This window comes from Diprion similis, chromosome 8 (assembly GCF_021155765.1).
Source record: "Diprion similis isolate iyDipSimi1 chromosome 8, iyDipSimi1.1, whole genome shotgun sequence".
NCBI lineage: Eukaryota > Metazoa > Arthropoda > Insecta > Hymenoptera > Diprionidae > Diprion > Diprion similis.
The window spans coordinates 14,464,599-14,491,417 of record NC_060112.1 but is presented as its reverse complement, the minus strand read 5'-3'; the positions used below and the strand labels follow the sequence as shown (position 1 = coordinate 14,491,417).

The window sequence follows — 26,819 nt, the reverse complement described above, 5'->3', positions numbered from 1 at the left end:
ATATACCGACTAACTGACTGACACACTCGAGTTCTTCTTTTTCCAGAATTGCCTTTGTACGGCACGCAGTCGGTCCTCGGCTAATTTATTATAATTGGGAAGGGGAGGGAAAATATATACACGCTGTACGTTGAAACAAAAACGAGGTAAATGGAAGGAGACAGAAAAAACGTAGAGAAATATGGGGTAACACGGTTGTGCCCACTGTCTATAGACAACGCAGAGTATTTCACTGTGAAACCAGCAGCCGACGATTGCGGTGGTCGACGATAGATTACCGAGTAAGGAAATAATCGCTTTTATCTTAGTCTTCCGGCCCGGTTCCTTTTTTGCTACATTTTTTTTCTTCACTCTTTTAATTTTCAACCGGAAGCACAAACCGCCCCTAATTAGGGGGTAAACGTCTCATTGCGCACTGCAGGGTCGCTGGGATGACGCGCACCCTTACATTCATCGATGCAAAACGCTATGGGATTGCGTGGGATTGTCTCCCTATGTAGCAAGGATACGGAAAAGTGCACATACCTAAATCACGACCTATTACGAGTATATAAAAAAAGTGAATTTACGCTCAGAATACCAGACTAAAAAGCATTTTTGGCTCTTGGTACGGTTCTGTTCTGCATGGAATATAATGTAATTGTGTTTGTTTTACACAACCCTAAAAAGTGTGAGAAGGTTTGGAACAAGGTCTAAATTCTTCGATAAGAAGAGTTTGCTGTAGCAAATGTTGAAATCACACTTGAAGGATTCGCAAAGGATACTTATGCTGAATATGCATGATTGGTTGAAGAGATTTGTCTTCCAGATTTTTTTTTGCGCGTAAAAAAGCTGCCTCTTTATGTGAAGGGCGTAAGAACGAACAGCCGGCTAACTTTTCACCCCTAGCAAGTGTACCGTGAATCTTTCAAGTTGTGAATTTTTTCAATTTTTTAACAACTGCAATGAGATAATGAATAGAGAAACTGGTTCATCCACGGAAATCCTTGACTAATTTTTTATGAATCTAAAAACGCGTATGAAAAATGTCCATAAATTGATTAACATTTGAATCTTGAGTGTATATGCGTATCTATTGAACTGTCATGAGTAAATGGGATTGGATATTCTTTTGAAATGGTTTTTTTCCAGAACACACGTGTATGCTGATCAAAAAAAAGTTGGTAATAGTGAAAGTATCGTATTCTGTAATCTAACCTAACCTGGGCTGGCCTGGCGGAGCCACGTACCGCAACTGTATTGGGTAATTATGGTGCAATGATAATTTGGTGGGGGGCGGGGGGGGGGGGGGGGGCAAAGAAAAGGAAGATGGCACGGCGAAATCTGGTAACTAAGCATTTGGCAGAGTGGGTCAAGGATTAATGGACTCTCGTTAAGAGGGGTAGTTTTCGGCAAGATCGGGCCGGTAACAGTGCCTTCTTGTCGAGTCAAGTTGAGTCCATCAGCCATAGATCACGTGCCCGCCGCGGTAAATAGTATCGCGGAAGAAAGAAGAAGAAAGGCAGATAGCTGATGGAATTGTTAGCGCGATCCACGGTGGAATTGATTCAGTCGCTTACAGGGACAAACACACCGTTGCGTCGCGTTCGGAAGAGGAGGAGGAAGAAGAAGTATAGAAGAAAAAGCGAAATGATGAGAAGAACGGAAGGAGGAGAATTTCGTATTTACGGAACACCTCGGGAAGTTTAGCCAACGCATTCGAGTTTAACACAAAAGTAAGCTGGCACCAAGTTCCTCCGAGGAGGGTGAAGCGAGGCGGCAGCCTCTTTAACCTAACCTAAGCGTGTCTCTCGTCTGGTAAACTTCCGTCTCGTCTCGTCGGTACTCTTCCCTCATTTCATCCAAACTCCGCTCCGTTCCTCTCTTCTCTTTCTCCCCTCGTCCCCTTCCGACAGTTTCTGAATCCCCTCTCGCGAACCGATACAGCCAGTGAAATGTAGTGGAACACGGGCGACAGTATTACCTAGCAATATCTCAGGATTTATTCGTAGCTACACAAGCCGCCTGTGCCCGCCGAGAGGAGAGGAGAAGAGAGGGGTGAATTTTAAACCGGTAAAACGATAACGTCACCTACTAGAACGAATGGCTCTTTGCGTTTCTTCTGTGCAGCACGAAGTCCACCCCCGTCCTCCACCTCGTATACCTACCAACGTGTAAAAGGGAACAATGAGAATGGAACGATTTTTTCGATATTTTGCCGACAAGACTAAAATATAGGTACTCGAATTTGAACCAAGATAGTCGTAGCTATCTGCATATAACTCATGATAAATAGACTTCTTCAAAAAATCCAAGTTATAAATTGTTCGTGATCTCATAAAGTTTACGGTGGCACGTATGACAGAGTTTCAAAATTTTAGCACACTAGATTCTCGTGGAATATTAACAATTTCCCTAAAAACTTTGATCGGACAAAGATGACAGACATATGTATTTCAATTCTTACGAGAGAGTAGACTTCTACAATGATATATAAAGAGCATTTTATAATCTGTAGATGCCTTAGAATTTCATTCATCAGAATCCCCCTGGAACGAAGTATATAATTGAGGGAGGAGATTCAACTCGCAAAGCTTCGCATGCAGCATGCTTGCAATTGCTTCCACTCGCGAATGCACCGCGGACAGCTTTCTTAGCGGGGTGCAAACGTCGTTCTCTCACTAGTGTAGATACTCTCCTTTTCTCTCCGCCTTGCGGACGCTTAAACACATTCGCACCGTGTAGTAACAATGGTGCATGTGGAAGTGCCGAGCAGAAGACAAGTGCAGGGCGGGCGGTGTCTCTGTGCTTTCGTCGCAGAGTCGAGTTCCCTCTGTGTGTACCTACTCTCTCGATTCCGTAGTCGTCGTCGTTGTCATCCCGTGGGTGCACCGGGCTTTTGTTTTCGATCCACTTTGCTGCCAACATGGCGACGACGACGTGGTGGGTGCCTTTTGTTTCATCCCGAAATGAATGAGAAAAGCAAAAGGGATAATATTTCTCATTGTCTCCTAGTCGGGCAACGCTGCAACGAAGCGGCCGCTTCTTACACCCTTTGCGTTTCGCTTTCGAGCTTGCAGTATAAGCGAGAGTACCGAGTGGAGAAGAAATAGAGGAGGAGGAGCTGGAGATGGAGATGGAGATGGAGGTGAAGGTGGAGTGAAAGGAAAAACAGAGCCGGCGGTAACTCGGAGAGCGTAATGTGTTTACTTGTTTTTAATTTTCACAAGTAGGGAGGTGCTTTATCGCCGCTTAAGCTTTTTACCTCCAGTTTCTTATATTTTTCTTTCTTTATTCTACTGGAAGAGGAGAAGCAAAACTTGGTTCCCTCTTCCGCGCGACTTCTTCGCTACTGTCTTCTTTGCTCGGAGAATACCTTGTTAAATACCTGCTGCCCCTGGTGTACGATGTATATCTACCCGGAATTTTAGGGGGATATTCGCCCGTTCGAATATACCTAGTTAACAAACGATGAGCAGGATATCGCGGGCTCGTTAAGTGAAGGAAAAAATATCATCCCGCTTCGAGAGAGAGAGAGAGAGAGGAAATTTTTCTTTCTTCTACTTTCTTTTTCCTCACTTTCTTTTTTTTTTTTTTTTATGTATTCGTTTCTGGAAGTCGGCCAAGTCCCTGCGGGAATCAAACGGCACTGTCTATATTGCTCGATATAAGCTGTTTGCTAAGCTTTTAATGTTTATGACAGAAATATCGAGGAATATCGTGGGTGTTCTGTTTTGATCGCAAATGTCAAATGGTGATATAGGCTTGCGCACGTTGATAACTTGAGTGGTTTCTTCTTGATGTCAGGGTTCGTTGATTTCAACTAAAATCAAAGTGATTTCCTGGTTTTATTCTATTCCCTCGATGGACCTGCCAGTGCTGAATTTTTGCCAATTTCTGGCACAGTTGATGACGTTACGGCTATTTGTTCGAGGTGGTTCTTGTGGGTGTATTTTTACTTTTGAATACCTCTAAAGCAAAAAACGCATGGTTTTAGAAACTTGGTAGAGAGAATATAGTGGGACATAACTCTGGCAAGCCTGTGCCTAAGTCCCCGGGCGTCAATACGAATACGAGAGTCGGTTGAGCATACGTCATATATTCTTCTTTCGAAGATTTACGAGGACAGTATCGAGGAGCTTATCAAATCCTATTTTTTCCACGTCGCAAAGCCTTAGATCCACAATAAATCACAATATTTCCGTCGGATGATATGAAAGAATGACGTAAAGAAACCACACACCGCCTCCTTGGCAAGCCACGGTTTTGTAGCTTCCTCGACATCCCGAGCAGCTGAAGCAGACTCGACTCTCACCTACACCAAGGAGGACCGTCTTCGCGGCGTGCATCCTCAGGACGACAATGACGTCGTTCAACGACAACTGATCCCGACCGATCAATTCCGCATGCAAAGGCATCCAACAACCCGGCATAGTCGTGACAAAAAATAATCGAATGTCTGCCGAGAGCGGGAAGACGGGGAAAAAACAATTGAAAACGGCACCGTTGCAGCTGGGATCCGGTGCTGCGAGAACTCGCTTCGGGATTACGTTCACGGAGTCCTTCAGGGGGGGAGCAGGGGTGGCTTCTCCTCGTCCTGGAAGGATTCCTCTCAGCCCCAACCGCCTCTCTCCTCCACCCTCGCCTTCCTTCACTCCACTCCGCCGTGCCGACACGTGGGCACGAGTGTTCGATCGCTCGTCGTCGTTGGGTCGCTGGGGCTTGCGGAATTTCGTGGGGTGCATGCCAATATCGCCACCGTTTTCCGATATCCCGTGTTTCAATAAACACCAAAGTACCATTTTCCACGAGGCTCCTGTTTGCCTCAACGACCGTTCATCCAGTATGGTGACCTCTAGTGCCTCTCGCTCTTCTTATAAATCCTTGGAAACTCGACGAGTTGCTCTCCGTACGTGCTGCGGCGGTTATTTTTAATCCCGAAAAGTTACATTGAACTCGGGCCATCCTAGAATTGAGAAATCCAATAAATCCAACATGTCATCACGTAAAGTTACAGATCGGGATATCGGAGTCAATTGGATGAAAAATCGGATGTCCAATCTTCCAGGTGAAATCCGCCTTCCAGTTGAGTGCTTCAGTCGGTACTTTGATCGGATTTTACTTAATTCTAGGCATAGGGTACTTGAAGTGCTCGTTTAACGTTGTTCATTAAAATAGGAAAGTACTTGACCTTTCCAACCGTGAACTTTGACTCACTAACTATTCGGTGAAGCTATGATTAGTGTAACATGTACACCTAGACGAGTTTTCATTTGAACATGCCGTAGATCCTGTTTATATCCTTCTTCAAATAGCAGTTCATATGAGCTTTTAGCATGGCAGAAATAAAAAAATATATGAAATATAAAAATAAAAGAAGCCACAAAAAAGAATTTTAAGAAGCTCCCCTTGGCTTGAGGAGGCTCGTACTCTCTAGAGGCTCTCACCGAAGTCGAAGAGGGAGGAAAAGTAGCGGCGGAAAAACTCGCCTCGTACCTTTCAGAGTTCTACCATCCCTGTCAGGGCTTGCCTGCAGTCGGGGCGGGTGTATCCATGCTGATGTATACTCGAAGCTGCGTAGAATCATTCAAAAATCACGTCACAACTCGAAGCGGGACGAGAAACACCTTATGGAAAGTATGAATTGAAATCGTCTGATAAATTCCCAGACCAGAAGACGAAGAATTTATGGATCATACGAAAGTGTGCCATAGATATAAGTATATACCATGGCTTTCCGATTCTGTGCATACTATATAAATCAAAAATGGAGATTGCTTTCAAAACAACCCAATTGTTTTGACTTTCATCTTTCGCGAACAGACGCGGGGGTCGGTAATGCATATTCAGCTGTGGCTGGTGAAATTCCATGTGCTGTAGTTACGTAATTCGTGAAGCTAGATGCTCTGCCCCGCAAAAGATCAACGTACACTACTTTGTAGAGTTGCGTTGCAATGTTATGAGATTCTCTCGTCTCCTACTCTCCGTCTCTAGAGAGTCGAAAGTCACTTTGCTTCAGTCCACATCCCAAAAGGAGATACGTGAAATAAGGAAAGTAGATATATCATGACCGCGGGAATGAATGAAAGAGGATTTTTTTTTTTTTTTTGCCAACTCCAAACCTGGTCGATCAAGTTCAATCCAATGGCAGCGATTCGTCTAGCTGTCAATTATCTGGAAAGCCTGTTAAGTTGTCTTATTGATAATTTAAATTTGTAGAGATTGGTGGTTGCAAGCTAATTTAAACCGTCGATATTTCAGACGAAGTCGATTATTCATTTCCATGAAGGAACGTGTAACTACTCAATTCTTCAAATCGACGATGATTATCAAAAAGCTCATGCAACCGGAATGTCGTATAGGTACAGTAAAGTATTTACCCTGAATATGTTTACTACTCTATAAGGAAGCCTGTTAGAGACGTGATCGGAACATGGTGGCCTAATCTGTCCACCGAATAACTCATGCCGGTTTTTACTTTGATAGATGAGTATCATTAACGACCTGCCACCGTACATCTAACAATACATTTCCATCCTTCCGATCTATCATTTTGGCGTTCCGAAGGCCATTCACACTTCGAATTCTCGGCTTGAGGTAATTACAACGGGAACATGGTTCTGGTTGGAGTCACACTTTTCGCGAAGGAGGCACTCGTGCGTTCCATCATAGGCGCCAGGGAGGAAATCAGTCGCGAGGAGCGGATGGAGGCTAGTTTAGGAAGCGACCACTTAGCAGCACGTGTTGCCGAAAACCGAGTCAAGGCAGCGAGCGAGCAGGGCTGAAGTAAGTTTTTCCTGGATCTCTTTTACCCCCTTTTTCTCGTTCCTTCTACCAGGGTTCGAGACCCTTCCGGAATGGAAAAGTTTCTTCGATACGGAGCCGTTTGTTCTTTGTATCAGGTGGGGGCGCCGCGCGGAGGGAAACCCCTTTCCTATAGTTTTCTTTCCGAGTTCTCCTTGAGCCCGAGAGTCACTTCCCGGCTACCTTATACCTGCACCAAGGACTTTTCCCTCGGGACCATATTGTCCTTTGAGAATACCTTTCGCGGAGTTCCGACGTCGCTTATTCTCGCGAGATGGCTTCTGATATCGATTTCTGCACAACCGAATCGCAAACACTGCCGTCAAACCATATTTCTTATCGGTATCGACCCTGCCACCATGTCGCCAACCATCAAGGACGATTGCAAACTCTCCACTCGTTCTCCGCCCGTTGGAACGAGCAGGAAGGAATGAAGAAAACTCTACGATGCGGATAATGCGAGGAACAGAACAATTGTCTTCGTGGAAGTCGAGTGCAGTGCTTGTTTCGGGGGCACTTATCAGTGTGCGGACCAAGGGATGGACCAGTGTTCGGGGGCATCTGCGCCGGACATTCAGCTTAATTACGCTCGCAACAGCCGAGGCAGTGACGGTGGGTCGCAAGCCAGAAGAGCTGGACGGGTTGCGTCTAATTGACGTCAACCTCCCGTTGTCTGCCACCGAACCGTCCAGGTCCAATAACTTTTTAACAAGAAGGAAAGCTCGAAAAGTAATTAAGCTTGGTACGGATGGAGCTGAGGAAATTCCTCGTGCAGGTAGAACGAGACCGGCCAACTATAATCCGTTAGTATAACTCAATTTCGCGGTGAGGCAACTTACATTCGCGATGGCGCATGGCGACGGGCTTGCGGAGATGAGTGCCGCGGGCGCAAGAAGAACGGAACACCTGGTGTAAGGCGTCTGCTCTAACCCTAAGTGATATCTCGAACTCGTCGCCCGGTTAGGCCCGTTTTACAAGCTCCGTTCCGAGTTCCAACACGCAACGGTTCGCCAACACCATAGGTATGCATTATTCTGAGAACAGTGAACGCCCAGGTATGCCGTAGTTCGAGCTACTTTCCGTACCTACGCTATGCTTCTCAACACTCCTACTTCTCATTTTTCCTTTATTTTTTCCCAACGTTTATTAACCACTCTCTAGTTTTACTGAGACATCGTACAGAGGGATTTTCTAACCAAAAGCTGTGACTTCTTCCTCTAACAGAGTTTTAGAAAGCCCGGGATTCTAATAATTCTAAATTGTCTAGGTACTATGGACACCTCACAGGTCACTGTCGCGACCTTGTTATGCGGTGAATACTATTGTATAGTACATAAGGCTTCCGGCGAAGTATCAAGTTCGATGTGGAACAGACGTCGTAACGATCCTGAATATAGAAAGTTTTTAATCTACTTTATTTTTAATTCTATTTTTCATTTCACTTAAGCGTTTGAAAAACAACAAGGGAACTGCTGTTGCTGACAATAGCGTTTTCTCTCTAGGGAGCGAGCGAAACTTTCAGATTTATTTGTAAACAGCTGTTTAATTGCGTGGAAATCCTGCTTCAAGCTTTTTCCCCTACCAAAGTGTATGTGCTAGGTACGTGGTGCGTGAACTGCTCCGGGTGCACCATGCGTGCAACGAAACTAAACGCATATATATGGGTGAGCCGCTTGTCTGGCTAACCGTTAGATAGCTGAACCGTTCAATTTACAGGCCAGAATAATGTTTTTGTCGGTTTTTTTCAGCTTGTCTTGCTCGCCCTCCTTCTTCGTCCTCTTTACTAAAAAAACTGTATTTCCACTCTAGCTTTCGGTTTTCACACCTGGGTACAGACTAACATTTGAAAAAGTATCGTTCTCTGCCCACGATGATGAATTTTTTACAATCTAAAGATGTAATAAAATGAAATCGAAAATTTTTTACACCGCAAAATGAAACTTATTAGACTGCGAGTGTGTGAAAAAGAGACTGGAAATAAAGAAGACTTCAATCGAGCGTCACAGAAGCAATCCTCCCCCCTACAAAGGATTAGACGAGATTGGAAGGAGGACTATTCGAGGAATTGGCAACCCCACCGCGTAAACAGATTTATCGTATTGAATCTAATTTGCTCTGTGGAAAGTAACGAACGGTATGACCTTTAATCACTTTCATTGATTCACCGATTTCCATTGATTAGTGTTAATCAGCGACACCCGCGAGGCATCCGTAAAGCAGTCGATCTGCCGGGTCGCTTTTCGCCTTCCGGGCTTTGTTTCTAATTTTGCCCACGAACTTCCCTGATCCGGAGCATCAATCTCGATCAGCCTCGAGTTTCTAGCCTCGAGTATTGGTGGTGGCGGTGGGCGGGCGGATAGCGAAGGCTACGAACTAACCTGCATTCACTAAAACACGTCAAACACCTCGTCTGCCAGAGGTGTCGATAAACTTCTGAATGATGAATCGCCCTGGAGGTTCCGCATTCGCGCGTTCCATTTTGTTCGGATGACTTGCTACTGCAGTAAGCTTTCCGAAAAATTTCCAACCTTGTCAAGCTTCTATTGTCAACGTTGCGTTCATTATTTTCCAAAGTAATTCGATTCCCCGACGTTTTTTCCATCGACGCCAACGCTTGTTAAACAATCCAACGCTCGTTCGTGCGGCTCTGACGTTTCTTATACCCGTTACTCAGCCCTGCCAGCATTTCCAGCCCTTGGCCTTCGGCTACAAGACTCACCCTTAGTGTGCTGTTATTGCTTGACTGTGTTTCACGCTCCCCGCTCGCACGACATCGCACAGCCTCTTGCGCAGTTTCTATAGGGGGTGTCCCGAAAAACGTAACAGGAATTAGTGCAGCTGACGTGCAACTTCCAACGTCTTACAATTGGATTAAGAGCGGGGATCCGTTTCTTTGACTTTGATCACCGAACCTCCGCGCCTTCGCGAGTCAGCATCTACGATCGTAAAATGCACCACATAAGAAATCTCTTTAGACTCAATAACATCGGTATTATCAGCCTTCGCATATTCGTACCCGAAATAAATTTCGATCAGTTTCTTCGGGTGAGATAGAAATTGATTTTCTCAGTTCAAATTTCAATAGAAATTTATCTCCCAAACGGTGAGATTTAATTTTGTGATTATTGTTTAATTATAGAGTGCGACTCGTGACTTGAGTTAGGAAGAAGTAACACTGAGAGTTCGGACTGATGATCCTGTTACTGAAATAAACAAAACATCGGGATCAAAGAATTCGATGCTATTAGTAATTGATTCTACGGCTTCGTTAGTTCTGGTCAACAACTATCCGCCAATCAACTGCCACGCAGGTAAATTGTGCCTGATTGAAAAACAATACCGTTGTTATGAAGATGAAACATTTTGTCTACTTAAACAAAATTAATTGATCAAACAATTGTGCTGAACGAATAGTTAGTTTTTTTTTTTTTTACCTTCAAACATGCAGTATTATACGTATCGTATAAAGAACACTATCCGATTCGGGTGACAAAATCTTCGTTTTCAACCTTAAACAAGATATTTTTCTTTCGGTAATCTAACTTATGTCACGGCGATAGGTTTTCCAGAGAGAGGAAGTAAAAAATGTTCACGAGTTACGTAACGATGATGAAGAGCCACAGGTGTCGTCGAGAGGTAATTAAAGCAGAGTCTGAACTGCTTATGACTGGCGCAGGAGCAATAGCAGCAGCATATAGAGAGAAAATTATCGATCCGGCAGACATTTCTAATTGGCACCCAATTCCCTTAGGTGGTTTCCTCGGATTTCCCAAACCCTCGTCCCGTCCCGTCCCGTCTCGTCTGACGTTGTATACCGTATCCCGAACCCTTGGCTGCCGTGTTTCCGCTTCTCAGTGCCTCCCACTCCCCAGGCGAAACTGTCGAGGATTGATAGGTCTAATCGTTGCGTGCATGCCCGCCTGCGTGTGTGAAAAATAGTGCGTAATAGAACATAACGCCATGGGACGGGGGGGCGGGGGAGGGGGGGAGGTCCCCTTGGCCTTGGGGGTCGCTAAGTGAAACTGCTGCCGGCTAGAATCGTTTCCTAGATATTTCATTGCCCAGGGTCTGACTCAACGCGGTTCTCCGACTCTGCAGAGTAATTTTCTACCCGGTTCGGGGCGTGTCCGACGAATTGCTTTGCGCAAAACGAAAATTCTACAGGGGCAACTGAAGAATGGAAATAACAGGGAAAAAAACAACTTATGCTACATTGACATGCATCCCCCTTTCGCAATTTCGATATTGCAGGGATTTTTTTTTTTTTTTTTACTCTTCATATTCCTGCTGACTTTTATTTTTAAGACTGTTGCAAAAAATCAGTAAGCTTTGTTCAATAATCGTAAAAATTTATTGACAACAACTATACAATATACAAAAATGGAGAAATTGTAAATTCGTAACAACGTCGCTCTCCTTTCAAGGGCTTTCAATTCTATGGATCTTATCTGAAAATAATCAGATTGCTGATCGCAGTGTATATCTTTCCATTTTTCAGGGTTGAGTTACGCCATTCGGATTGACAATCGCTACTTGCCAGTGACGTTAATTTGTGTACAGAAACTGAACAAGGATGCGTAATGAGAATTAATCAGCTTGGTTTGAAACCTCAAACAAGACCGCTAACAAACCAGAGGCCGCGGTAGGCGGTACAAACTGTGGGCGAAGTGCATCAGCACGTGTGCGATAGCCCTTGAGCCTCGAATTGAATGGTTTAAAAAATGCGTAACAGCGTTACGCGGAGCGACGCGTGCCGCACGTTTAATATTCACTCGGTGCCGGCGACTCGCATGTGTATGGGATTTGTAAATTCAGAACTACGTGAGGCGTGCATTCGTAATGTACTTCGGGTGAATCGAGACGGAGCGAAGAAACGAGCCTCCAAATTACCATGGCACCCATTCGGCGAGGGAAAGCTAAACAATCCTTGTCCAATCGATTGGTTTTCGTTGCGTTGGGTTGGCTTGGCTGCAGTGAAAATCTATGTTCACAAGGAGGTTTTTAAACCAATTCTTTTTTTTCTTCTTTCTTCTTCGTTCTTTTGCACTAAGGAAAAAGCAAAGAAGATACTGAATGAGAGTGCTCACGTTTAAGCGATACAGATTTATCAACAACAATTTTCAACCCCCTTAAGTTGAGTTTCCACTTATCTTCTTATTACGTTTTTAAAGATGTAATTCACTTTACTGGAGTTTGAGGAAAGACTTGAAAAGCTATTTGGAAGCATAACTCTCACTTTTGTAACAAAGCTAACACGGAAGAGTGGTAAAAAATAAAAAATTACACGTGAATTTCGTCGCCTCGGTAAAACGACGAGCTCAAAAAGTTCCAAGAACACAAAATCTCCTGGCTAATCTGTGAAGGCTAATTTGGCACTAAGAAGTGCTGGTGTATTCGGATTCCTTTGGCCGCTCTAATATCTGGTCGTATGATCTTGTGTACGTATCTACTTTGGGGTTGAGGCGTGTGCCCAACAAATGGCCATTCTGTCGTGGGCATACAACTGTCTACAGGGGTTGAAAGGGTGAATACATTAGGGAAGGGGTGATAGGCTTGCATCACGGCTATCCAGACCTGTCCGTCCGACGCCGGGCCAAGCCTACAAGAAACGAGAAACGTACAACTACTCACTCTCCCATATCCCGAAAGGGGGAAGAAGGGATTCGGACATAAATTCTCGGGATTCCCCCACTACCTGTTTTCAATTTACCTCCAATTACAACTGGGTGCCTAACCTGCCGCTTTTTACTTCTAATCTATTCCATCGGATTCATTACATCCATTTGCCCTATCGGATGAAGGCGTGAAAATAAACGACAACACTTCGCGGCTTCTGTTTATGTTTACGAACCCTCTTTCGTGTTTCCATTGACTAACTGTTCAGAAAGAATATTTTCACGACTCTGAAAGATACTTGTATCGATTGCTTAGGCTTTTTCTTATCGATATTTTCAACCGAGACATCCCCTATCTCCAGCAGAAAAATAAGAGATCGGCTTCGTTTTATGGAAGAGAGAGAGGGCAATCGAGGCTGAGAATCGAATGATATTTTGAAGAAATGAAAATAATTAAATTGATGAAATCTGCGAGGAGAACGGAGAGAGGGGTGGAGAATCCGCAAGTTTTCCCAAGTGAGTTGAACGATCGCTCCTGCGTAGGATGGCCGGAAAGGAAAGTGCCAGAACCAATTTTTGCAACGTTGGCAATTGATGATCGACCCCGCGGTGTGTATAACATCCGTCATCTTGTTAGATGCGGAGAATTTGACAAAGGAGAAATTACAAACGTCGCAATCCACTTACGATCTCGCTATTATACGTTCTATCCATCTACAGAGTGGAGTGAAACTCGGAACGATACACAAGCTCCGGTTGCGGCTGCTTGCATGTCTGTCTGGCACGTGACTATAATTTCATGAATTTCACGTGAATACTGGCTTGATTGGAGACGACGCGTGTATAATATACATATTAGGGCGAACGCCCGCACAACGAACCCCCGGCCACACGCTGTAGCTTTCTCTTGCAACTGCAAAACCGACTCTAGACTCGGTGTGTTTGCACCAAGTGATCATAGACAAGCTGAATATTCTATATACCTACCCTCTAATTTAGTTATTTCACAAATTTCGTTGATAACTATCCTTCTCTCCGTCTACCTATCTCCGCGATGAACCTATCTTGCGGTGGAAATTTCAAACCACGATATACCGGTCGAATTAGGGATACCGAGAACGTGAGGCCGCGACGCTTTACGGATATAGTCGACGCGCCGCATTAGGATTGGAATTTTGTCGGAGTGTACGTACAGCTTTTTTTATAACTATGCTTGGAAATTTTCGTATCATATGGAGAGATCGTCAAAACTAGGGTTTTTGGGTGAAAATTCTCGAAAACAGTAGACCAAAATTGAAGAAACCGTTGTGGTGAAACCCTCCTTCGATCTCACCGTGGAATATCGATAAATATTACTCGACTGGGTGTATATAATATGCATAATAATATATCGCATATAGCGTATAGGGTTGTTGCACGGAACGGTTGTGGAAAAATTGTTTTTAACTCTTGTGAAAGTTTTTCAAATCCATCACGTCCCTGCTCTGCTCGCTATCGCGGAACGGAGTATTTCAAGAAGAATTATAGCTCGCTATTATCGTTATGAATAATGCAACTCGATCGAAATATGGAAATTCCAGCATGTCGTGACCCGGCCAAGTCGGAGTGCAAACTTCTTTTCTGATCTTAATTCACGAGTGACTCGTAGTACGAGAAGTCGATTCCCGCGGTAAGTCTGTCTTCATTAGCACGGATGCAGCACGACCACCCCTCTCGTCGGATGAGGCTGGATATCGCGATTAGATGGCTCTATAGCGGGGTGGAGGAGGGGCGGCGTTCGCTTCTTGAATACCAAAGCCTACCTCTCGTAGAAACGATTCGCCGCTGCATTATTCGAATTTACTTGAAATTGGTTCTCGACGAAAGAGAAATCGCAAGCAATCGCCACGGGCTTTACCCTCCGATTATCTGGCTTGACGTCAATTCGACGTTAAATACTTTATTGTAAATATTATGAACAGAAGCGACGATCGGTAAAAAATTATCGTTAGAAAAGAGAGCAGATGCCCATATTTCAATAATTAACATTGACTTACTTTTTTTTTCCTTACTAGACTTGACAAAATTGTTCGTATACGTGATTCGGAGAAGTTTCCTGAAAACTTGCCAATCGGCTGATGAGACATTCAACAGATAAGACTTTCGATTTCTAGTGAATTGAACGTTTCTTTTTTAACTCTTCAACCAGACTGGTTTGACATTCTATTATTTCACCCTCTATATTTTTCGAAATGCAGAAACACTCGAACGTTGTGTGTTGCGTTGAATTTGTAACCGCGTGGTAAGCACGATATTTATTTTTTTTGCTTCGTCGTGGGAGATGGCGGAGGGGGGGATCGTTAGTGATATTTTCGTAATCATATGTATAAAACGGGAAATCCTGTAGTGGAATTGTTCGTGCGTAACGGGGAACGGGAAGGTGAGGAATTAAATCAAATTAATGAACCTTCGGAATGACCCTTGTCCACAGTTTCGCAACAGAGAAAATGTATGTTTCGTAATTTATATAACGTATCACGCGATAACGCACCCCCTCCCACTCATCACTCCGGGACGGAGGGATAATACTTGCCCTAAGGCAACCGGGGACAGCATGGCTCGTTCCCACGAAAGGACCACATCTGCCCTCCGGCTCCGCGAACCGCTGGACAGACGGACGGATGGACGCTGGACGGGCGGATTCATCTCGAAACCATTCCACGCCATGCCCGCGTTCCGGTATGTGTGGCTAGTGTCTGCCATGTTGCATTGTCTCCTAATTAACGGTATCGCGTGTATTACACGGATACACGAGGGATACACGGGGTGTCGTGTTTGATACAGACTACGGATGAGGATTGCGTGTTAATTTCAAACGCATGCGTATCGCCCCGGGTGAGATGGACTCTTTTCGATGGATATATCCGAGGTAATTCAGGGGTGAATTACCGAAAACAGATGGTGAAACGTTTCGGAAAAGTCATACCGGGGGTTTGATTGAATACGCGGATTTTGCGAATACTCGAATCGCGTTTGTACCAATTTTGACCCAAAAGTTCGCTTCGCTGCTATATCGACATGGAAATCAGTCTAGTACGAAAATGATCCATGTTTTTTGCAACCACAATCTCTGCGTTTGACAATGTCCAAATACAGCCTCGGAATTCCTCGATAAAGAGGATATTATTATTTGTCAAACTATACAAGGGGTGCTTCGACGAATGCAAGATCCCTCTTTTCAAAGAAGTCCACGCTTATAAATTGAATTCTTTGATCTTTCTGATTTGGTAAATTGGTGTTTAGTTTATTCATTGAAACGAAAGGGAATCACTTGATTTCGAACTTTTCTACTTAGCGAAACCCAGACACCGTGTGATACGGTATTTGTTTAGACGAGGCTTCAAAACGCCGGGACAAAAGTCACAGAATCAAGAACGAAAGTTGAGACGACGATCCATTTTAGCCTTCATTATTGTACGGTAGCTTCCCTTGTGCTAGCCATCGTCTTTGCCGTTAGAATTATTCATTATTTCAACTATCGATGAAGTTTTTCTTCTCTTGAAAGTCCCATTACGCAAAACCATAACGAGTAAAGTTTTACCTGCGCGATACTGTACGCGTGTATATAATGCATATAATTTTGAAAAACTTTTAGTTGTGCAGCGTTACTTCTCACAGGCTATAACGTAACACGCTGAAAGGATCATCCGCACGCGATATAACTATTCTTTCATAGCCCGATGGAGTTGGAACCAATTGCAGTAATTGTTGTGAAAAGTTTCGTTCGATTTGACGAAAGCTCTTTGGACAGTAGTAGGTACCAGAAACATTTCATTCAACGATAAGGTTAACGTGAATAAAAGCGTTTGAAATTGAATAAACAAATGAAGACTGCACCGGGTACGGAAATAGCCGGTGCTTTATGATGAATCGGAAATAAAGGACGTAAAACCGGGATGACGTTTATATTTTTAACCGGGGTTCCAGGGCGTTGGCGTCCAATTTGAAATTCGGCGAAGTTGAAAGGTTCGTCTCCGAAGGTCTGTTATCTGTCGCGTGTTCGCCTAACGAATGACGAGGGCGCAGCCTCGTTCCCGGAACGAATTTATCGGGGACTCATCGGAACGACTATATTGGAACCAACTGCATTTAGATTGCCCCACGACAAGCGTTCGCCCCGACACGGCTGCCCCAAATATAACGATCACTCCTTCACTCGGTGTCCTAAAGCCTCTAGACATCGTCGTCGAGTCTTGAACTCCTTCTCTCTGGCGTATTGTCAGCTCCGTCCTTCTTCTCAACGACGATTTCTTAATAGCATCGCGCGTGCTCGATGCCCTGGTCCCATAGTCATGAACTCGTTCCTTTTCTGCTTCTGTGTGTAGCCGCTTCTCTTACGTTAGACCCTTGTCAAACGCTACGTTAACTCCGATAAATGGAACGGAATTCTCTGAGTACGATGGAAATTCTTTAACGATGTAATAATCTATCTCGAATTATCACTTTTGATGAGCTACTTCACTTGATTCCAATCCCAAATCAGCTCAGTTTGCACCTTTCAATTATCATGGTACATTCCTTTGTCACTTCAATCAATGTCCTTCGCCAGAATTCTTTGCTTTACACATTATCAACTCGACTTAATTAACTACAATTGTGAACGCAATCTCATCGAAATGGATTAACATATTTGCTTTGACTTGATAGAATAAATGCTGGATGAAAAATACACGACTTTGAAGACGATGTCCAGTATATCTAGCGCTCGAAATTCACCTTGGCTAACGATAGCATGGAGAATACAAGAAATGCAAAGTTTGACTTTAATTGATCGTAGCCGAGGAGGATGCTGAAGTTATCGGAATGTTTAGCTCGGATAATAATTATATTCGGGTACATAGCTTCGAAATTTAGCGGCACAGCTTGACAACCGGAATCGTAATTCACGAGTTGAAGGGTCGAACTGCTCCCGGCGAGATTTCAATTACTCGTTACAAACAGCGACCGGTCGTAATTGAGAGAAAATGACTAAACAACCGGCGAGTCTGGCTTGAGGTCGAACCCGCCACTCGCCGTCCGCGGAGCTGCGGGTCAACATGTAGAAACCGCTGGAGATACACGTACGTATACCTAATACGCGTGTAGGTACGTACCTCTATAGGTACCCACGCGGATTCTACTGCTTGTAATTATGTTTCGGCTATCATTATGGCATCCTTCCGTCGCTACGGGTGATCCTTTATTACGTGGGACATGTTATCCCGAGGGATACACGCCCGGCTCCCCCCGCATTCCCCACCTCAGAACCGTATATGTACAGTTGAGTCCAGACATGCACCGTTCGGCTTTCCCTCGGTAAACGCGTGTACGTTCTGAGTCAGTAAAACATGAGGAAACGCTAATTGGCTCGGACAACAACTCCGCATACCTGGATATCATGAGGTTTTTTCCTCATTTCTTCGTTTTCGAGAATTTAGATACCGATACCGATGCCGATACGAGGAGAAATACAGAATTGGCTGAATGTAGTCAAGGAGGAGAAGGTATAGAAATTTCGACAAGGTATATCTCAGAAGATCGGACATGGTTACGCTCCGTGTTACAGTTTCGAAAATATCATCTTTCGAGCGAAGGTATAGAGTTTCGTGAATTATGTAACTCAGGGACGAGTTCGGTTAAGTGTGAGAGGAGGCCAAGGTGACATGAGACTCTGCCTTTCACAATTTGAGATTATGGTTTAGTTGAGCGTTATTTGCAAAATTCTGGAGTAATATCTTTATCTTCGTCTTGGACTTTGTCGAAAAAAATCGCGGTGAGCTGAATTTCCGGTTGGAAAAAACCAGGATACCTGATTTGAGCTTATACCGATGCTCATCATTCGTTGTTTACCTTTTCCTATTATAAATCATAGAATATTTATTGATATGTTCGGAAAACCTCGACTTCAATTAAATTTATAATTCAACTACTTCATTTGGCATCGTTGTTGTTTTCGCTACGTCGTCTTATGCTTCTGAAATTTAAACAGTTAATTACCGCGCAGACGTGCGTGCCTGTATAAGATTTGCGTGCGTTAGGCAGTGTAATAGTTGATAAGTACGTGACGTTGAGTCGTCGGTAGGTCTAGTTAGAGAGATTGGTCTCCTAGTCGCGACTCGACCAATTACAGTTTTCTTAATAACGTAGGCGCATAACGCCAACAACGAATGCGGCAATCTGCTAAACAAGACATTGCAAAGCGTTAATAACGAACGCAGATGTTTTGTGGCAAGTGTAGCTAATTGGATCACGTATTACGCTGCGGCAGCCATTCGACGTACACAATATCGCGCCACGATTATCTCGCTTGACGCATTTCTGATATACGCATGAATCAACGTAGTTAGACTGATGACTATAGAATTTGAGCGTTTAAAAATATCTACTAAAGTCAACTTCACGCCGATTGTTTATTCAACGATATTGAACAGTCTTTGTATAACGAAATACGCCGGCACACAGGCACCTAAGACCCGGTATACGAAGCCGATATTTTCCCTTTGTCGTAAATTAACTTCGAGACGCGTAATCCGTAGAAGACGCAAAGCGTTCCATATAATTTTCATGTAGAAACTTCAGCGCCTTTGGAATCGAGAAAACTTCTCATCATCCTCCTTCTTCGACTGCTGGAAAGTTTTGTAAGCGTCGAGGGTAAAGAAGGCGGTCCTGTGTGTGTATGTATATATCTATATATACTCTTATAATAATAATTAAACAATTGGAAAATTCGAAGTTTGTCGAATATCTAGCTAATGTATAGACATGCAAAATCCTCTACCAAGAACACAGTGTGTAGTCGCTCGATACGGGTGGCGGTACAAGCGTTACTCGTTGAACCGTTCGCAGGCGAACAGGAACGATACCGTAATTCCTAATCCAGTTTGCAAGATCACAAGGCCTGAGGCTACGTGTAGGCCGCAACTTGTTTCACACACGAGACTTGCTTCCCCCTGCGATATCGGTACCCTCGTCGCTCCCGAGTGTCCGCGAAACTTTTCAATGCACAAGGACATCTTTTACAGCATCGGCCGCGATGCTTGAAGGATTTTTCATCTGCATCCGAAATCGAAGAACTTGCGAATACCCGCAATTCTGGCGCCAATGGCGGGATGATCTCGAGCGCCTCGCGCGTCATAAGTTTTAGGGGTTTTAAAACCAGAGGCTCCCAGACGTACGTGACACTATGTCCTGCGCCAAATGGCAGCAATCAAGGCGAGCCAGGCGTTCAAAGGCGCAATTTAGACACTGGCTTAAAATATAATTGAGTCGTAAGCAATACCGTTGATCCAACCAACCATTCCTCCCTCATAATAAACTATATTTAGTATTCTTAGCACTTATGCTGGCTCCGCAAGACTTCGTTTTGTCCAGGCGGTCTACATCAGACGCTCAAGAACTCAACTTCAATCAAACTTCAGAAAAAACTTCAACTCGAGACAGTAGAGTCCTTTTCACGCGACGACTATAACGTCGCGTAAGGGGAACAAGGCTGCCTTTTCACCTCTTGGAAGATCACTGAAGTGAGGAATGAATTTTCACGTTAACGTCTGGACAATAATAGTGCGCAGCAATTTTTTTCTGTTTCTTGCTTAAAGTATGAATCAGCAGCCGCCGTTGATAAAGCCTCTTTTTATTGCACTTTTACGTTTTTTGCGCGACTGTTTCTTCCATTACCGAGCACTTTTGTTCCTGTACATATATCTGACCAGAAATTTTTTTTTTTGTTTCAGGATTATGCGAGTTTCCAGCCAGTTGGAGTGGTCTCTGGTTTCAGACTGGTAAACCTGAACCAGTTTTCGTGAATTCAACAATACTGAACAACAGGACGTGTCACGAGAATAGAAATGACATGTACATCATTCATGAAGCGTGAGTAATACTTGGCTGTCATGATTCTAATTTCTCATACAGAAGTCAATATGTTGCAGTCAACTAATTTGGAATAATGCAATGTTTGAGATACTCACTGTACCTTTAAACGGTCGTACAGAATCAGCTTTCACATCAAACGAATTTTTCTTTTTTACTGCTTTTATTGTTTTCACTAACCTATCCTGTGAAAACTTACATAATATAAATTTCATTTAGTTGTATGGTTTTCCCTTATATTTTTTTCAACCGTGTACGATGAAACTCATGATCAGCGGATATCGCAGTGTTAAAATTCCATCACCTTAGCACACTGCGCGGATAGTCGGGAACACCAATACAATGCTTCTCATGAAAATTTTCATACATTGTTCCGTGAAAAGTGCTATATGTAAGCGGATTGTTCGAATTTCACGTTTCAGGGAGGAGAACTGCTTCCGCTGCATGATCATCAACGAACGTCACGAGAATGTGATACAATTCCGAGAGGGTGAGTAACGAATTATGATATATGTGAGTAACCGCGCTGTTTGTCGTCCGTCTTAGCCATTTTTATCGATCCGTGGTCTTTGATTACCCATGAACCAGTGCACCATACTCCGTAAGGCGACTTCGAAGAGGGTTTCTTTAAAACTCTTTTCCCCCGTTCAAATTGCGCCCGCTCGGTGCTATTCCAGCATCGGCTAACTCCAGAGACGGAAGTCCTGACTCCTGATAGGATTTTCTCCAAGTATATACCCGAGGGTTTGTTGACCTCTGCTGGTTCCTCTCAGATCGTAACTAAGACTTTGTTGTTTCACTCGTTTTCTAACCGAGAACTAAGCCCATGTCGAGAGTTATAGAGGCCCTGTAACGTATAAGCGGTTGACTTTGTCGAGGCATTATATTCCTCCGCGTAGCACGACCCCAGGCTTCGAACGCATTTGTATGTACATACGATGTGTAATATCCCAGACGGTGCATGCGACTCACACCTAGCCTAGCTGCAGCCGCCATTATTCCGCTCTTATCGACGCTAATGCATTATCAACATAGGTGTGCCTTATCGACGATAAAACTATGTTTGCTCGGTTCACCGACACCCTCTCCCACACAACTTATCGTACAATTTTACCTCTAATTGATCCGGGAAATTTATTCCTCTCGGTGAAATAAATATAATATACCTATAATAGAAAATCCCCGGAGGTTTCCACAGTTGGAAATTAATGTCGTATGAAGCAATATTGAACCCTTTTGCGAGGTCTTTTCATGTATTGTAGATTTTTGACTGAACGCCAGGGTGTGCTTAAATGCAAAGGAAACGGGTTAGCATCAGGAGCATTTGAATTTTTTTCAAAATTACCTCGCTGCGGCGAAATATCGGACGAACTGGAAGCTCACGTGTAGCAAAGGTACGTGTACCCATTGTGGTCAGCGTATCGTCGTTTCCCTGCATCGCCACGCACCCGTGAACCTAGACAATGGCGGGGAGACATCCTCTTTGCAGGATCCCGCGGACCCTCCTCCGCGGCCAGATCGTCATGAAGGCGCTTTCGGACTCATCGAGCTGTTACTCGAGGTTGACGAGCATACCGTAACTAGAACTGACGTCCATTGTGTAGCCGCATCGCTTCCCTGACACACAACACTCTCGGAACGTTGTTACCCCGGATGGATTATGAACCGCTGCCGAACCTTGTGCGTTCGAAGTTTACACGCGAGTGCCATATGGTCGATCTTGAAACTTTTATTCGATGGCTCGTCAGGAAGGAAATGGGACGGGAAAATAAAAGAGGGGAAGGAAAAATAATAATTTAGGAATCAGGAACTGCTGCAGGGCTTCTGACCTCCTCGTCCAGAATGGGAACGGAACCGTTTTTCGACGAAGTGCACTTCAACCATAAGTGGTGCAAGATGATTTGCAATCCGCTTCGGAACACCTGTTGTACCCCCGGTCGGCGATCACCTTTTTCCGCTCATCGCTTCGTTATTACTTTGTCAATCTTGACTCGAATCATTTACTGTAACCACAGCAGTTTATAATTGAACCCCTTTACTTCTGAGAGCTTGACGCAATTCAATTCATTTGTGAGTATAATTATGTCCTGGTTAATTGTCCTCCCTAAGACGGTGATAAGCCTTGATTTACAGCTGGTCAAGTGGAAGCTGTTCCGCCGAATGCCGTCTCGCCGCTTCGCGTGATAAGCCGGGAACGAGGAGGCAGTGATTGCCAAGAGACGGGTCGAGGAATACCTTATACCATACTTGGGCTTATTTCACAGTCGATTTAGATTAAATCCGGGCAAAGGTCTGCAGCTACCCCTGCGTACGCAACCCTCTCGGTGCTTCTTAGTGCCCAGACGATTTACTACCGCGTAAATCTGCCGGTGCATGGCCGCACATTCGAATTTATACACTCGTTGAAGTTTACAGGAACGCTATCCAAATGAAACTAAAGGATTCTGAAATTTGAACCGCCATAATAAACTTAGCTTTTAGGATCGCGGATGCCAAGCTTTAACTTTCGTCTTCCTTGTGTCGAGGTTTCATCTTCGCTCCAGTCTCGCTCTATCGTTGTTTCTTTCTACTTCCCCCGTAATACATTAATATCTAATTCGGGTTCCGACGACCGTACATAATGAAGCTCTGAGCATCTGGCATTGTTACCGTGAAGTAATTAACGCGGTATTCAATCGTTACAAGCATCTCGTCGTACAGCTGAACGTTTTATCCAAATAATTAAAAATACCAGTATCAGTATAACTTGGTGCCGGAAACTGGGTCAACGTTTTCGACTGTAATCTTGAGAAATGAGGTTCGCATTAATCCTACGGAATAAGTTTTGCTCAAACGCTAAGAACCCGCGAGTTTTCAACTTCAAGTTGAAAAATATCACCTCAGAGTGTTTGATCTTCCTCAATGTTGGCTTCAATGATTCATCTGTGACTGTACGATTCTCTCGCAATATTTCACCGCCCATTGAGAAAATAACGTAATACGGTAAACGTCTTCTTTATTACGGTTTTTTATATCACAAGGCAAAAGCAGTGAGCGTGAGGCATGGGTAAGCCGCTCGACGCCTTGCAAGACCGAAGCTTATTAGTTCCGACGTTAATTAAAATGTTCATCAAAATTTGCATACACTGGCTTGCTGAATTATTATACGCGGCAACGGTACGTAAGAGGTGTACGTGCGGTACATCTTAAAATTGTGATGCATTTAACGCTGCGTGCTTGCTTCGTTCCTACATTTCATTCTCATACACTTTGAATTGCTCTGCTGCGTCTGCTTCAATTCGAAACGAAGCGTATATATATTTCTTTTTCAATTTAGCACCAGTGCCTGCATCGGCATGTTTTATGTGTGCGGCAATATAAGTAGACCCTGAACCCCGGGCCAAGTTTCGTCTTTGTGGAAGTACGCGGTACAGTCGGCGCCGTACGAGGGAGCATCAAGTAAGTTAAGCGTCACCTCTGAACCCTTGACGCGTTATTATGTTAAATCAGAAATGTCATTTTCCAGGCGAGCGAATCCTCAGGGTAAAGTCCTGAGGGATGATAGCTGCGGACCCGTTTCCTCTCACCTTTAACGAATTTCGTGACACGCTTACGGTATGGTCCTCGTCCTCGTCCTCGCCGTCGTCTCCTCCACCTCCGAGCTAGATGACTTCTCTGAAATTTCTAGATTCCTTCGCTATTATAATTTCATTCTAGCCACGGGGCGTTGTACCTTCAAGCAATGTCTGATCGTCCGAGGGAAAAATAGCTTACCCCGGTCTGCGGGCGGGGTCGAAAAATCCAACCCCCTTGGCTTTTCTCATGAATCACGATGCAGTGAGGAAAATTAGTTGTTATACCGTCTCACGATCCTAATCGTTCGTTGGGGGCTAAAATCAATCTGTAAAACGTAACGAGGCGAATACTCGTCGACCCGGAAATGACTCCCGAGTTCCCGGTCGATCGGGCTCCGAACTTTCTTGTCCGAATCAACTAATTCGGAATCCAAGGCACGACGCGGGACCCGGAAAGTGGGAAACCGGTGGCAGGATAGCGACGCGGAGCGCGCCGACCTGGGATGATAATTCTGCGAGTGAGAGGGCCGCAGAAATGAGCCATCATAATGAATGCTGGTATTTTGCGGTTTCCACCGCCCTATAAACCTAACCCAACTATTATCCTGCCTCTCGACATTCCCCGGTTAATGTGACTGCGTGCACGCGTGGAGGCAATGATAACGCAGATTGCGTAGAGATCGCTCTCTGTCTCCCTGCCTAGCTGTCTCACTTCCCAGATGAGCGAACGTTTCAATGTTTCCCTTCTGCCTTCTCTGCATTCTACTATTATATTCACACATTCCGTGAGCAACAATGGCACCCGGCTTTCTGTTCGTCCTCCTTTGATTTCGTACATCTTGATATCAATTCCACGCAATCAATTGCCCACTTGAAGGATATCTACACACGTTCATCGCATAACACCTTGCACCATACGTACCTACATTTCCTAATACGTTTTCTCGAGGTCGATACCGGTACCTTTTAGCGGCCGGAAATTGACCCTGAGCGCTCAAAAGTTATCGAAACGAAGGTTCGCTAGATACGTATGAGGTAACAGATACATATATACTGTTGCTGTACCGCAATTCGACTATACGATTTTTTTCTTTCGCATTGTTTTTACCATGAAATTTTCATTGGATTCTACATGATTTTTAGGTACGTCGAAGGTAAGAGGTAACGGACGTCGATCTTTTACTGGTCAAGTCTGTTGAATCTTTTTCACTGATCCATAATTTCGACGGTCTACGAATTATGTGGAAATATCGTTCGTACTGAGCCTTGTACTCGACAGCTGTCTTTCGGATACTGCAAAGTATAAAACATGCATCGAAACCATGCGCCGGATGCGTGTTCGTCATTAAGAAAATACACCCCGTCAACCTCTGCGACTAGAACCCCTCGCTGCAGGCTTATTAAGTTTTCCTCAACACCGGACGTGCGTAATATTAACTACAATTCGTAACACGCTGATCTCGGTTCTGACAAACCTCACGTCCAGCCGTTATTAAATCTGGAAATGCGCGGTGTCATCGAAGATTATTGAAGCGTTCCCGTGCACTTCGAATGCCGCTGGTCGTTAATATCGGCTTTTGATTCGTTCGCCGGAGCGTAACCACGGAAATATTATCTGACGATGGGCGAGCCTCGGGCTGGCTATCGGTTTCACTACACCTTACCGATTCATTCCCGTTTTCATCCCGCAACAAGTATTTTTTGTTATTTTTGTTTGTTTGTTTTTCTTGTTTTTTTTTTCAATAAACACAACCGCACGCTCCGCGGTACCTGCGGTGAAACGGAAGAATCGTGGGTGGCGGTGTATTTTTCACTGCACGCAGGGTGCGAGCCGGGTGACGATCTCTCTGTCTCTCTCCCCCTTTGTCATCGGGTACCGTGATTATTATCGCTATTAGGCTTTATTGCGCAATGATTCAGCCGAAACGTAGCACCCCACCCTTATCCCGGAGCCCCGCCTAATCCAACGCGAGACAAAATACACGCGTGTATGTCATTCCGGTATCACGTTGTGGGATTACCATAAATAATGATAGGGAGCGTGGGTAGCAGCAGGAACGGATGGAGGTGAGCTGCACATGATCACATTATTTGTTTACCCGCTGACGAGGCGAGCTAGCTGACCAAAAGACGTCGAAGACACAAGAGGAATTAACGAGGACAGAAGAGAAAAAATCGGGGGGAACAAATATCGGAAGGATTGTTCGAGCGGCTGACGATGATTGACTGGCAGTGATTGACCGGAAGTGGGACACAGAAATCGACGCACGTGCGGTTGTATTGTTCGTGTTTCAAGGCGAACACCGTCGCGTTGTATCCGTCCTTCGCAAAACGGACACGTTGGTTGGAGATCCGAGGCGAGATAGTATCCTCCATTACGATCGACGACGGCTTTTTCGGCTTTGATATTCTCCGCATAACGCGAGGCCACGTGGTACGTGATACACTTCCTTTGCGTGTGAAACCCAGGCACACATAAGACACGTACGTATGTGGATAGGTGTGTTATGGTCGACGTCGTAGAATCCGTGGAGACAAAAACTAGATTACTGATTGGTATCTCGCGTTCGCGCGGCGTGGATCCTCCTTTCTCTCGCCCTCTATATCACCGCCAAGCCTCTTCTGCAGCACCCTCTCCGCTCGCTGACCGTTTCACTTCACTCTCTCTTTCAGACTTTTTTCGGTTTCGTTCTTATCTCCCCCTCGATCTTTCGTCGAAGGGCCACCGCGCTGGTCACTCATTCGCTGCTCAGTAGCCACTGACCCTTTCCATCAGAGAGATTGAGGAGGAGAGCATTCTTTCAAAATCTCACCCCGCAAGTAGCCATCCATTTTTTTTCCTGTGTTTTTTTTTTTTTCTTCTTTCATGCACGTCAAACAGAGATTCTGTAGTCGAGGAAATTTGAGCGGCCGATACGTGATGTTTAAGAATATCGTACAAATTTTGTTGTTTGCTTTAACGTTTCTATGATGTACTAAG

The 26,819-nt window shown here is 44.5% G+C and overlaps 1 protein-coding gene across 3 annotated transcripts in view; it reads left to right on the top strand.

Annotated features, from left to right (window-relative positions):
• The window catches only part of LOC124408444, a 167,768-nt gene that overhangs the window by 121,301 nt on the left and 19,648 nt on the right, over positions 1–26,819 (top strand). For all 3 annotated transcript variants that reach the window (XM_046885345.1, XM_046885346.1, XM_046885344.1), the window contains 2 exons: positions 20,147–20,285; positions 20,708–20,775. In XM_046885345.1, coding sequence (XP_046741301.1) covers positions 20,147–20,285; positions 20,708–20,775 — 207 coding nt within the window. The remainder of the gene's footprint in view (positions 1–20,146; positions 20,286–20,707; positions 20,776–26,819) is intronic.